The sequence below is a fragment of the Elephas maximus genome, chromosome 8, assembly GCF_024166365.1.
Source record: "Elephas maximus indicus isolate mEleMax1 chromosome 8, mEleMax1 primary haplotype, whole genome shotgun sequence".
NCBI classification, from domain to species: domain Eukaryota; kingdom Metazoa; phylum Chordata; class Mammalia; order Proboscidea; family Elephantidae; genus Elephas; species Elephas maximus.
This window is the reverse complement of record NC_064826.1, coordinates 11,497,637-11,511,366: the sequence shown is the minus strand read 5'-3', so window position 1 is coordinate 11,511,366 and position 13,730 is coordinate 11,497,637. Positions and strand designations below refer to the sequence as shown.

The window sequence follows — 13,730 nt, the reverse complement described above, 5'->3', positions numbered from 1 at the left end:
GTCGGCGCATCGTGAAAAGTCCACTGATTTCTGCGGCCACGTCAGTGGTATATAGTGTGCATGTGTGTGAGCCTTGTCTGGGATCTGATCTGCTCCATTTTTGTTTATCCTTACACAAATAACACACTGTCTTCATTGCAGTCACTTTATAGACTCTCGTTGTCTAATAGGCATGCCCTCCTCCACTGCCCAGCTTTTAAAAATTCCGTTGAATTTCCTGTGGGGGTTACAATTAGAACAGCTTTGAATTTATAGATATGTTTGGGGAGAATTGGCATCTCTCCTGTCAGAAACTTTTTTTTTTTAAAGATATTTTAAAATAGTTTTAGATTTAGTTTAGCATTTTTTTTTTTCCACAATGGCCTTGCACATTTTTTAAAAATTTATTCCTAGGTACTTTATATAATTGTTTATATTGTCAAATGGAATTTTTTTTTCGTTAAAATTTTTGTTTGCTGTTTGCATATATACCTGAAATTGACCTTTAGATTTTTTTGTGTTTATTCTTAAACATATCATTTTATAGAAAATATATCTGGAACCTTTACTGTGGTCTCCTGGGTACAAATTGCAGCATCATTCGTAGTTATTAATTATTTATTGTTTTTACTAAACACTAACTATGAAAGATGATCTTTTTTTTCCCAAAGGAACATGATTTACAGTTGTTAAAGAGGAACAGAGAGAACAGTATTTCTTATTCTCTCATGGAGATTTTAAATAAAACGAGTATGTCTGTGTTCCACTCCCAGAAATCCTGATTCCATAGGTCTCGAGAGAGAGACCAGCATTCTCTGTTCTTTTAAAAATGTCTCATGTCATTCTCTACATCCGTGTTAGAAAATCACTGCTAGAAAAGATGCAAACATTAAAAAGTAGCCCATGGGGATGTTTCTTTGCAGGGGCACCTCATTTCAAATTGTGAAGGTGTGTGCATTGTTTAATATAATGCGTCTGTGATATATTTAAATAAAATTCACATATCTACGCATACTGAATTGCTTTGTGTTAACTGATAGCAGTAGGAATTTGAGGAGATTGGGCATTGTAAAAGAGCCCAGTCACAGTGTGGATGGATGTGATGGTTTAGTACTCAGTATATTTGTATTAAAACTTAGAATGCAATTTTGTCTTTCCCAGTTGGAGTCATTCGTTGTCCAGTTTGCAGTCAAGAATGTGCAGAGAGACACATCATAGATAATTTTTTTGTGAAGGACACTACTGAGGTTCCCAGCAGTACAGTAGAAAAGTCTAATCAGGTAAGTACGTTGAATTTTGAAACTTTGGCCTCCTCCTCCTGGTGAGGCGGCCTAAAAGCTGGAGGACTCTAAAATAAAGGAGTCAAACTTTAGACCGTCGTAGTTTTGAAAAGTGCTGGGCTGCTAACTGAAGATCAGCAGTTCAAACCTGCCAGCTGCTGCTTGGGAGAAAAATGTCGCAGCCTGCTTACTTAAAGATTTACAGACTTGGAAACCGTATGGGGCAGTTGTGATCTCTCTGTCTTGTAAGGTCACTGTGAGTTGAAATCAACTTGATGGCAATGGGTTTAGTTTGGTTTGATTTTATAGAAGGAATAATAATGCCAACTTAATAAGTAAGCAGTGCCAATATAGAGACCCCTGATTGCACATCTGCCCCCCTGTGCCCCCCAGAAAAAAAAACTAAAGCAAACTTGTTGCCATTGAGTCGGTTCTAACTCATAGCGACCCTATAGGGCAGAGCAGAAGTGGCCCGTAGAGTTTCCAAGGAGCGCCTAGTGGATTTGAACTGCCGACCTTTTGGTTAGCAGCTATAGCTCTTAACCACTACGCCACCAGGGTTTCCATGGCTTCCAGAGATACCCTTTATTCTACACTTGGCATTTTTTTCCTCATTTTTTTTTTTTTTGTACTTTTACTATTTATTAATTGGATATTTATTTCAAACTCCTTTTCTCATTTTTTTTCTATTTTAATGATAAACTCTATAATGATACATATGAAAAACACCATGTCTTTGATTAGTTATGTTTCTGCATTTTCAAGAACGTCTTCTTTTCTACATGTGATTACCTTGAAAGTGTCGTTTAAGAGAGACAGCTTTATACCCTTATACAATCAATTAAGGAGCCATGATGACGAAACTGTCAGGTGCTCAACTGCTGAGATTTGTGGTTTGAACCCACCAGCCACTCCAAGGGAGAAAGATGTGGCAGTCTGCTTTCATAAAGATTACAACCTTGGAAACCCTATGAGGTAGTTTACTCTGTCCTATAGGTCGTTATGAGTTGGAATCAACAGCACCCAACAATAATAACAATAATCAGTTAATTTTCAGTACATCCATGTTTATTTACTCTGCTTCTGCTGCAGAAACTTAATAGGGAAAAATTATAATCATTTGAACTAGAGAGTCTGGTTGTTGTTGTTGAGTGGGGATAGAAGGTACTATATCTGGTGTGGGACTAGAGTACACGTCAGGGTGTGGTAGGATGAACTGGAGCTGGGAAGCATGAGGCAAGAGGTGTGAGAGCTAACCTAGCATGGAGGGAATAAGGAACGGAAGGGGCCAAGTGACAACCCATGCAGGGTGGATATGCCTGATCGGATGTGGGGGGTAAGAGACGATTGGTTTAAACTACCACTACCAGGATGGTGGAAACCCTGGTGGCAGAGTGGTTAAGAGCTACCGCCGCTAACCAAAAGGTTGGCAGTTCAAATCGACCAGGTTCTCCTTGGAAACCCTGGGGGGTGGTTCTGCTCTGTCCTATAGGGTCGCTCTGAGTCGGAATTGACCAGACGGCAGCGGGTTTAGGAGATGATGATAGCAGGTTTAGGAGACTTACAGAGCAGGTATCCTCAGGGATCAGACTGGAGCTCTTGAGAGAGTTCATAGCTGGAGGTATTTTTATTTTGTTTTAACTTTTTTTGTGGGTAATTTCGAGCATTTACCAAAAAGCATTCCCAGATATCCATCACATAGCTCAGCGGTCAGCAACTCTTAACCTATGTCCTGACACTACCCCTACCACCCCACCACCGCTGAATTATGGTGAAGTTAATCCCAGACATTATATCATTTCATCCATAAATATTTCAGTCTGTGTTTCTATTAAAAAAGGGTCTTTCTCTCATAAACATAACTGCCATATCAGTTTCATATGGAAGAAGTTAACAGTAATTCCTTAATATTATCAAACATCTGGATAGTGATCAATGTCTCTAATTGTGGTAATGGTGTTTTGTTTTTTTTTTTCGGTTTTGTTTTTGGTAAAACCATAGTTTGTTTCTGTTGGGTGAACTGGGTGGTTCAGTAGAGTTACTCTTAATCTTGCTAATTCCATCTCCATAATATCATTTTCCAGGCTTCCGTCTCCTGTATTTTGTAAGCTGGTAATGAAAGTGTAGAGTTGTGTTTAGATTCAGGGTTCTTTGAGGGAGGAAGTGTAAGAATATTTTCGTCATGTGTGCATGTGTGTTTCCATCAGGAGATACATGATATGATGTCTTTTTTTCCGTGATACTGATGACCATTAATGATTTCGCCAAGATCCCTTATTTCATTGTTGTTGTTAGGTGCTATCTAGTTGTCTCTGACTCATAGTGGCCTTGGGTACGACAGAACGAAACACTGCCTGGTCCTGCTCCATCCTCACCTTCGTTGCTATGCTTTAGCCCGTTGTTGCAACCGCTGTGTCAGTCCATCTCATTGAGGGTCTTCCTCTTTTTCACTGACCCTCTATTTTACCAAGCATGATGTCCTTCTCCAGGAACTGGTCCCTCTTGATAACATGTCCAAAGCATGTGAGATGAAGTCTCTCCATCCTTGCCTCTAATGAGTATTCTGGCTGTACTTCTTCCAAGACAGATTTGTTTGTTCATTTGACAGTCCATGGTATATTCAGTATTCTTCACCAAGCTTATTTCATTAGGGCTTTGAAAAATGGTGATGTTCTCATTCTGTCATTCCCTTTACTTCTTACCTGGAGTAGGGAGAGAAAACTTCCTTTATCAGTTTTTTGGCTACCCTAAGGTATAGTTTATACAGAAAAGGATTCTTTCCCTTTAGTTACCAGTTTTTAGAGTAGTGAATTTTTTAGCATCCTTCTGGGGGTGACCAATGAGGTAGGTCTCTCTGTGTGTGTATGCATGTGCGTGTATGTATGTATATTATTTCAAACTCATGGATTTTTGAAAAAAATATGTTGTGGTTGTTATTAGTATTCAAAGTGTACCGTCTGGGCAATGGGAGCCTCACGTTGATTCCTGAGTCCTTCTGATCCAGCTACAGTAGTCACTGCTGTCTTTCTTGCTTTCTGTTTTGACAAGATACTGTTCATTTTTTGCGATAGACCTGAAACCAGCCATTTCTCCAAGGAGCTCTGTTCCCTTTTAGTGGGAAATGGTAATTGGAGACCATAATATGGATGCTGGGGGTGCTCCTTGCCATTGAGTTGGGCATTTTTCCTGATCTTCCATGGGAATGATCTAATGAATCCTTTTTAGAACAAAAAGAAGTATAGGGTTTTACTTTCTTGATTTTATATTTGTATCTCTTCTCTGCTGGAAATCTGGGTTCTTAATGACATGGATATATTCACTTTATACTACAGGTATACCCAGTATCCTCTTGTATGTAATGTTGTTGTTTTAGCTGCTGTCCAGTTGTCCCCAACTCATGGCGACCCCTCCCATGCTCAGTGGGATTAAACTTTATATATGCATAGGGTTTTCATTGGCTGACTTTTTAGAGGTAGATTGCCAGGCCTTCCTTCCTAGTCAGTCTTCATCTGGAAGCTCCCCTGAAACCTGATAACATCACAGCAACGCACAAGCCCCCACTGACAGACAGGTGGTAGCAGCACATGAGGTGGTTGGCCAGGAATTGAACCCAGGTCTCGCACATGGAAGGCAAGGATTCTACCACAGAAATTCTACCACAGAAATACCAGTGCCTCATTGTATATAAACGAAAACCCGTCGTCGTCAAGTCGGTTCTGACTCAGCTACCCTATAGGACAGAGTTGAGCTGCCCCATAGGGTTTCCAAGGAGCGCCTGCTGATTTTGAACTGCTGACCTTTTGGTTAGCAGCCGTAGCTCTTAACCACTACGCCAACAGGGTTTCCTTATTATATGCAGTACTGTATATATATGCATGTGTGTGTATGTGTGTGTGTATTTGTTGTTGTTATACATATATAGTTAAGGTTCAATCTGGAACCATTTTAATTCTTAAAACTAAGAATTGTTCCCCTGAGCAGTCTGCTAACTCAGACCTGAAGCCATTCCCAAAGCCCAGTTTTCAGACAAGATTAGACAGGCCTATAAAATAAAAAGTAACACATGTGAGGAATGTGCTTTCTAGTTCAGTCAAATCTATGAGACCAAATGGGCAGATCCTGTCCAAAAGTAAAATGAGAAGGCAGGAAGGGGCAGGAACTGGACAAATGGACACAGGGAACTCAAGGTGGAAAGGGGGAGCCAGCTGTCGCGTGGGAATTGCAACCAATGTCACAAAACAGTATGTGTATAAAGTTTTGAATGAGAAATTAATTGGAGCTGAAGGCTTTCACCTAAAACACAATAAAGTTAAAGAGAAAAAAAAAATTGTTAACCATCACAGAAGTAGCAACTGAGGAAGCAGCCAAGGGAACAAAGGCAAAAGGTTGGAATTATTAAAACTTAGAAAGTTAGAGCAAGGCCCTGCTGGAACTTAGACTCAGACATCTGAGGAGGCGTTACCGTTCGGCACTGGTGTCTCAGGACATGGGACTCAGACTTTCGAGTGATGGTTTCCCTGAAGTTGGCCGCAGCAAAGCTCCTTCTACAAGTGTGGGAAAAATGGCAAACTAGATGTGGCTGCTGCTGTAGGAAGGAGCTGCTGCTGCTGGGGTGAAGAAGCATCGATGGACTGCTGCTCAGAAACTGCAAGGGCTTAGGGGGCCAACCGGAAGGCAACCTGGAAGGTCAAGTCCCCTGCCCTTAGGCCTTCCGTCTCCCACAGCACCAGCCAGCTGGTGAACCATGGCGGTGGTTTGCAGAGTCCTAGTGCCTGCATCACAAAACAGCTTAAACAAGAGTAGAGTTGGTCCCGAGAGTAGAAGTTATGGAGCTGTTTCTGTCAAAACAGAGCAAGCAACGTGGCGTGGCAATCGCTGCCGGGTACACTGGGGGATGTTCAATCAAATCAGCGTGTTTCAGGCTGCTCAGAAAAAATAATCCTTATCTCTGTGGTAAAGCCACCCACTTGATAGGCACTCATTGGTTTCAGTTTGGTTTTGGTGTTCAGGGATTTTTAAAAAGGTTTTAAATTTACATTTGTATAACTTACATGTAAAACATTTATATGGTTCCAAAATAAGATCTAAGAAACAGTGTATCCGGAGAACTCAGACTTCTGCCTTTGCCCCCACTACCTTATTTCTTCCCTACCTTACAGGGAACCATTTAATTTTTTTACGGTTTGCCCTTCCTTTTTCAACATTTTTTATGTGTAATTTATTTATAATTCATGTAATTTTAAAAATAAAAGCAAATATGTATATATAGTTATCCATTCCACCCCATCTTCCTTAAACAGTAGCATGTTTTTTATATATATATATATATATAAAATTTCCACCTTGATTTTTTGTTCTCTAACTGTATGTACTAGCCAGATCTCTCTTTACAGTATAAATGGAAGATTCCTCCTTCATTTTTACAACAGAGTAGAGATTACATTTTTAGGTGGGATCTTTATAGAAGGTGGTAGTTGACACTGAGTAGATGAGACCAATTTCCAGGGAAAAGACTACTGAGATCTAATAAATTGACAGCACCTGACGAGGATGAGAAGTGAGTGGAGGATCCAGAAGGGGCGTTGGGAGATAAGTGGATGGGGAGGTAGAAGGGAATCTAGGTGATTTCTAGAAAGCAGGAGCCAGTGGTGTCAGATGAAGTTAGCAAGGTTGAAGATGGTAAGAGCTGAGAACAGGTAGCCTTTGGTTTGTGGAAATGTTATCCAGGTATCTGGAATTTGGTTACCACAAACCACTGAGCGAGTGAGGAAACAATTCCCGTTCTTTTTACTCAACCACAAATGCTGTCATGAGCACTCTGTAGATGGTGTATGACCTCAGTGCCCGTTCTCAGAGGGTAGCATCCTCATCTGCACAGGCACAAGCCAGAAGCAGAGGAGCCAGCTCCGCTACCTCATCTGCCGGCCTATCAGTGCAGCCGCCTAAGTTGCTCCCAAACTGTCCTCTTCTCTTCAGCTCCGCTTCCTCTACCCTCACCTAAACCACCAACAAAGCCACTTGACTCATCTCGATGCAGAAACACTTGCCCTTTTTTTAATCTTTTTTTCACACTGCAACCAAAACAATTTTTAAAATGCAAAGCTGGCCACCTCACCTTATTTAAAAACTTTGAGTAGACTTACACAGTTCTCAAAAGACCTGCTTGATCCTGCCCCTGGCTGCCTTCCCTGGTGTAAGGGCTCTGTCTGGCCGGTCTTCGCTTTGGCCTCCACTTCAGTCATGCTGACCTTCTCTCCGTCTTTGAACCTGCCGTGGTCCTTCTGCCCTTTGTACTTGTTGCTATCTGCCAGAGAGGCTCTCCATCCAGGCATTGACACCCAACCTTCAAGACGAACGTGACCCCGTTAGGGGTTCGCCTTCCTTGGTAATCCTTCCTCTGCTTTCCCCAAGCCTCCACACCCACTGACACAAGCTCAGCTCCCCATCATGTGCTCATAGAGCTTGTACGTTTCCTTTAGGGTACTTCTCGGTTTGTAGGTTGATACATACCAGTGTGAGTATTCCAGTAATGTCTGTCCGCCTCACACTTGTGAACTGTATATAAAATTGTCTATTGAAAGGGTGATCTTCACAACTGCTCAGTACAATTGTATTATCACTCTCACTTTAGAGATGAGTGAGTACTGTAAGTAACGTGCCCAAGACCACTCAGCCAGTAAGTGGGGGACCTGGGACTGGAACCTGCACTCCACCTGTGAGACTAGGTATCACAAGGGCAAGGACCATGTTTGCTTTTCCTGATTGTTGTATCCCTAACACTTAGCACAATGCTTGGACTATTTGACATACTGAACTAAGGAGAAGATGTACTTAGATTGTTGCCTATTCACAGTATTTCCATTTTATACACATGTATGTAAAAATATATAAACATTACTTATACAGTATATATTATATAATCACTGTGTGTCTGTATTATAAATATTTAACTATATTATAAATACTGTATATACATAAAATTTAACACTTAATGTCAGTTTAAACTTGTAAACACTATTAAGATAGCTGATAGAGGCAAGTATAGTTGGTAAATTCATTTATGTATGACTAATGGCGACCAGCTCTTCATTTTCCCTCAAAAATTCCTGTGGTGTGTTCCTTTTATGACCAGGTGTGTACAAGCTGTGAGGACAATGCAGAAGCAAATGGGTTTTGTGTGGAGTGTGTGGAGTGGCTCTGCAAGACCTGCATCAGAGCTCATCAGAGGGTCAAGTTCACAAAAGACCACACTGTCAGACAGAAAGAGGAGGTGTCTCCAGGTAATCAGTTAGTGCTGTTTTGTTTTTTTTTTTTTCCTCTTCTATTCCTTCCACCTTCTTTTCTCTCCTATACTGATTTGTTATGATACATTTGTAAGTATTAAATACAAAGGAGGTCTATGCAATAGTTGAAATTTGAGTAGTTACAAATGTTGGTAAGCATGGATGGATACAGAGTCGGCCTGCCTCACCGCACACGTCCAACCCTCCTGCCCCTGTAAACGTCTTGACTTGGTGTGAGCGCACAGCAAATGAAACAGAAAGTTCCCTTTTAAAAGGTTCGCTCTTCTTTTTTCCTTTGTCTCTTAAGATGACAAGGGATAGGCTTAAAGTACAGTTTTACAGCTCTTCCTTCTGATATTCTTGTAGTAAACTAGCTTCATGATACACCAGAGAAGCTTTTTATAGAATTTTTTAGTTTCTGGGTTTTATTGTATTGCTTTTAATGTAAAGTTCATTAATATATTTTTGCTTGAAAATTATTTTACTTTTTTTATTCATTGAGTCAACTAGTGTTTGTATGCCTACTCCGTATTCCAGGAACTTTGTTAGGTACTGGGGATGAAAAGGTGAGTAAAACAGATCCTCCCTGCCTTCTGGGAGTTTACAGTGTAACCAAGACTAGAAGCTCATAAGCAATCACAGTTTGGCCTGAGGAATTCTCCTGGAACAGATGTTAGGACGGCCAAACTCAGAATTGGGACTCAGTTTCAGGCTGAATCTGTAACTCGAGGATGAACGGAAGCTCGTCTGAATCTGTAACTCGAGGATGAACGGAAGCTCGTCACGTGAAGGAGAGGGTGGGGAAAACGATGAGCTCGTGCAGACGTGCAAGGGGAGAAAGCTGGGTGTAGCTGGAGAGCGGCTGCTAGAGGAGGGCTTGTGAGGTGACATGAGTCTGGAGACAGGAAAAGGGGTGTAATTTCTGAGGACCCGGATGAAGGAAGACACTGAAGGAGAAGGCCAGGTGTGTGTGCAGGCAGGTTTAATAGATGAATGCTAGAAAGACATCTGGTACTCTGTAAAGTCGGACACCTGTGGAAAATGAGAGCAGAGGAAATGGCATTCCAAGTTCAACATTGGGTGAATGTTTGAAATCACCCCAGTTGAAAGAAGCCCCAGCTCTGGAAACAGAAGGATTGCCTGGGAACATTGAGGTTACATTTGGAATGTAATCCATTAACCTTCCTCCGGCAGCCTCAGCAGTCGAGGTGTGGGTGTAGAGAAGGATTGGACTTATCTAGGGTTGGGGGTTAGCTGGACAGGTGTTACAGAAGCTCAACAGAGTAAGAGATGCAGATCATGGCATGTGCTAAATGAAGGATTCTCGAATTTTAACTGGAGAAAGGAAGGAAGTGGAGCGTGCTAGTCAACAGGGTAGAAGGAATGGTTAAGGGAGCAGAGATATAATTGAGGAATAGTGAGAGCAGTAACCAGGGACTGGAAGGTTAGAAAGTGGAAATCATTGGAGTAGCATGCTTCAATTTATGATTATAGTAGTGGAACAGTTACTCAGTTATGAACGCTGAAAAATCTGGGGTGTGACCGTGGAGTAAGTAAGTAGCATGAGGGGCAGGTCTCTGGAATGAGAATGTCTGACAGGCTTGTCTTCCTATAGAATCCACGTGCCTTCATCCAGGGTGATGATGAGATTTAGGATTAGCAGGATGACTGCAAGTCAGGACCCAGACCAGTTGATAAATACAGGAAATCTATAAATGGAAGAAAATATTATTTACTGTCTAAACCAGGACACCATAAATGATTATTCCTGAACCGCAGGCACAAACCAGGATGTCCTTGCAAACTGAAGATGTACACACTCTCTCTGTGTATGATGCCCAGGGGACACAGGCAGTTCTCGAAAACTGACATCATAAAGAACAAAAATGGATAAATTTTCCTATTAAAAAATTGTATGTATGTTTGGAAAAATCACATAAATGAAGTCAAATAAGCTGGAAAAAATATTTCTGAACTCCTTTGGCAGATAATATATCAAATATATTTACATATCAATAAGGAAAGACAATTGGACAGAATAATAGCAGAGGATATGAACAGATAGTTCTAAAAGCAAATAGAAATAGCTGATGAATGTGAAAAATTTGTTCTCTCAGCGATCAAAGAAATGCATTTGAGACAGTGAAGTCTTTCTGTGTTTAATCCTATCAAATTGGCAAGGTTGATTAAGGAATACCCCATTGTTAAAAACACAGGTAGCACTATAAATTGCTACAGTTTTTTGAAGGACCATTTAGTTTTGTCTGTATAAACTACCCTGTGACCCAACAATTCTACCATAGGAATTTATCTTATGGAGACATTGCAATGATTTATAAATTTCATGTTTATTGTAATCATACAGTAGCGATAAATGAGAAATATCCAAACATCTGCTGTTGCTGTTGAGTTGATTCTGACTCATAGCGACCCTATAGGACAGAGTACAGCTGTCCCATAGGGTTTCCGAGGAGCTACACCCAGCTTTCTCCCCTTGCATGTCTGCACGAGCGCATCATTTTCCCCACCCTCTCCTTCACGTGACGAGCTTTTCCATTCATCCTCGAGTTACAGACTCAGCCTGAAACTGAGTCCCAATTCTGAGTTTGGCCGTCCTAACATCTGTTCCAGGAGAATTCCTCAGGCCAAACTGTGATTGCTTATGTGCTTCTAGTCTTGGTTACACTGTAAACTCCCAGAAGGCAGGGAGGATCTGTTTTACTCACCTTTTCATCCCCAGTACCTAACAAAGTTCCTAGCGGATGGAATATTCATTTGGTGAAATACGATACAGTTAATAGGAATAAAATGGGTGTATGTACTAACACAGAAAGATGATTAAGAAAAAAATTCTTGTATGACAGTAAGTATATAGTCCCATGTTTTGCCCCATTTATCTACATATAACTATATACATAGAGGAGCGTGGTGGTGCAGTGGTTAAAAGCTCAGACTGCTAACCAAAAGGCCGGCAGTTCGAATCCACCAGCTGTTTCTTGGAAGCCCTATGGGGCAGTTCTCCTCTGTCCTTTAGGGTTGCTTTGAGTTGGAATCAACTCAGTGGCATCGGGTTTGGTCTTTTTGGTTTGAATATACATAGAAAAACAGCCAGAGGAACATACGTGTTTCTTCATAGTAGTTAATGTCTGCAGGTGGGATTATTTCTGAAATGTTCCAGCTTTACCTTGAATTATTAGTTAGGTGACTGGTGTTTACTGTTTTACTGTTTAATCAATTGTTACATCCACTTATATTCTGATTTTTCCATTTAACATTATAACCATTTCCCAGTTTTATTCCTACTCTGGAAAACTATTGAAAAGTCACATGATGACTACAGAATACTAGTGAAAACCGATTATTTCTGTGTTGATGGGTGCGTTCTGTTAGGATTTTGCATTCGTCAGGAAATAATTTACTACCCCTTCTATATGTTTTTATTAGATTTTCTGAATTGCATTTAAAAACAAACAAACCTAGGATTGACTCATCCTTGTTTACCAGGGTTATTTTCTAAGACTTTAATTCCGTAAAGCATCTTTTAACCACACACTTAGCCCTGTCCAGGTGCTTTCATTTCCTCCTGAATTAAGGTGGATTTCTGCTTTGGAGCATGAAAAGCTCACTTAACCTTTTCCTTCTGAAATGCTGAAATACTTAGCCTTTGCATTTGTAAAACCGAGTGGTAATTATCCTGTAGGTGAAACTGTTTGTAGCTCTTTTATATCTTAAGGAGTTTGAATTTAAGTGGACAATCTCATAGTATTCAATTATGTTAATTTCCTTCTTTTTTGTCACCCATTATTTCTACAGAGGCAGTTGGTGTGACCAGTCAACGACCAGTGTTTTGTCCTTTTCATAAAAAGGAGCAGCTGAAGCTTTACTGTGAGACATGTGACAAACTGACGTGTCGGGATTGCCAGTTACTAGAACATAAAGAGCATAGGTACCAGCGTCTTTGGCTCTGTACAGAGAGGTCCCTGATGCAGTTTTATGAGGGCTAGAGGAGGACTCCAGAATGGCAGCGGCAGTCTGCAAATATGTTTTGTTTGGCCAGCGTTGTGTTGGCCTACACCTGGGTTTCTCAAACTTAGCACTGTTGACATTTTGGGCCAGATAATTCTGTGTTTTGAGAGGTTGTCCTGTCATTATAGGATGTTTAGCAACATCCGTGACCTCTGCATCCTAGGCGCCAGTAGCATACCCCTAGTCGTGGCAACCAAAAATGTCTCCAGATAATACCATATTTTCCGGGGAACAAAATCACCCGCATTTGAGAGCACCTGACCTACACCATGCTTTAAACTATGTGGAATTAGTTTCCAGTGTTTTAAAATGAGATTTCACATTTTTTAAAAATGTAGATTTCTGGCCTTTTTTTTGAGAAAATGGAAAGTTTTGTAGCCCCGGGTCCATACACTTCCATGTCAACATTTGGCTTCAGTTGACTTGAGCAATCTTTAGAATGGGACATGGCTTTTTCAGCTCATAAAAGTATGTATAATTACCAAAGTAACAGAGGAGGGAAATGAAACCATTAAAAACAATCAGTCTAAACATAGCCAAAAAAAGTGAGGAAAAAGAAATAGAGAAGAGATGGAGTATAATAAAGTCTTAGGAAATTGGTAGGTGTACAAGTATATTAGTAATTTTAGGAAATGTAAATGGACAGACTGTTCCAAATTAAAAGATTTCAGGCTGGATAAGGAAAAAAACAAAATCTACTATTTGCTTTTTATAAGAGAAATATCTGAAACCTAGGTATTTAGAAAGGCTGATGGGAAAAGATGTGCCATATAAGCATTAACCAAAGGACAGTTGGTGAAGCAAATAAAATGGACTTCTAAGGCAAAATACACTGTTAGAGATAAATGGGCAGCCCTGGCGGAAACCCTGGCGGCATAGTGGTTAAGAGTTCGGCTGCTAACCAAAAGGTCGGCAGTTTGAGTCCACCAAGTACTCCTTGGAAACTGTATTGGGGCAGTTCTACGCAGTCCGGTAGGGTCGCTATGAGTCGGAATTGACTCGGGACAACAGATTTTTTTGTACACACACGCACACACACACACACCAAACACACACACCATACACACACTAATTAAAATGACATCGTGTCCTTTATTTCAAACTGCCGACCTTTTGGGTAGCAGTGAAAAAAAAAAAAAAAAACCTGAAACCTGTCCTGTAG

General features: G+C 40.7%; 1 protein-coding gene across 4 annotated transcripts in view; it reads left to right on the top strand.

Moving 5' to 3' along the window:
* TRIM24 (tripartite motif containing 24) overlaps window positions 1–13,730 on the top strand; it is a 128,314-nt gene that overhangs the window by 52,525 nt on the left and 62,059 nt on the right. For all 4 annotated transcript variants that reach the window (XM_049893909.1, XM_049893907.1, XM_049893910.1 and 1 more), the window contains exons 2-4: window positions 1,141–1,259; window positions 8,392–8,539; window positions 12,356–12,488. In XM_049893909.1, coding sequence (XP_049749866.1) covers window positions 1,141–1,259; window positions 8,392–8,539; window positions 12,356–12,488 — 400 coding nt within the window. The remainder of the gene's footprint in view (window positions 1–1,140; window positions 1,260–8,391; window positions 8,540–12,355; window positions 12,489–13,730) is intronic.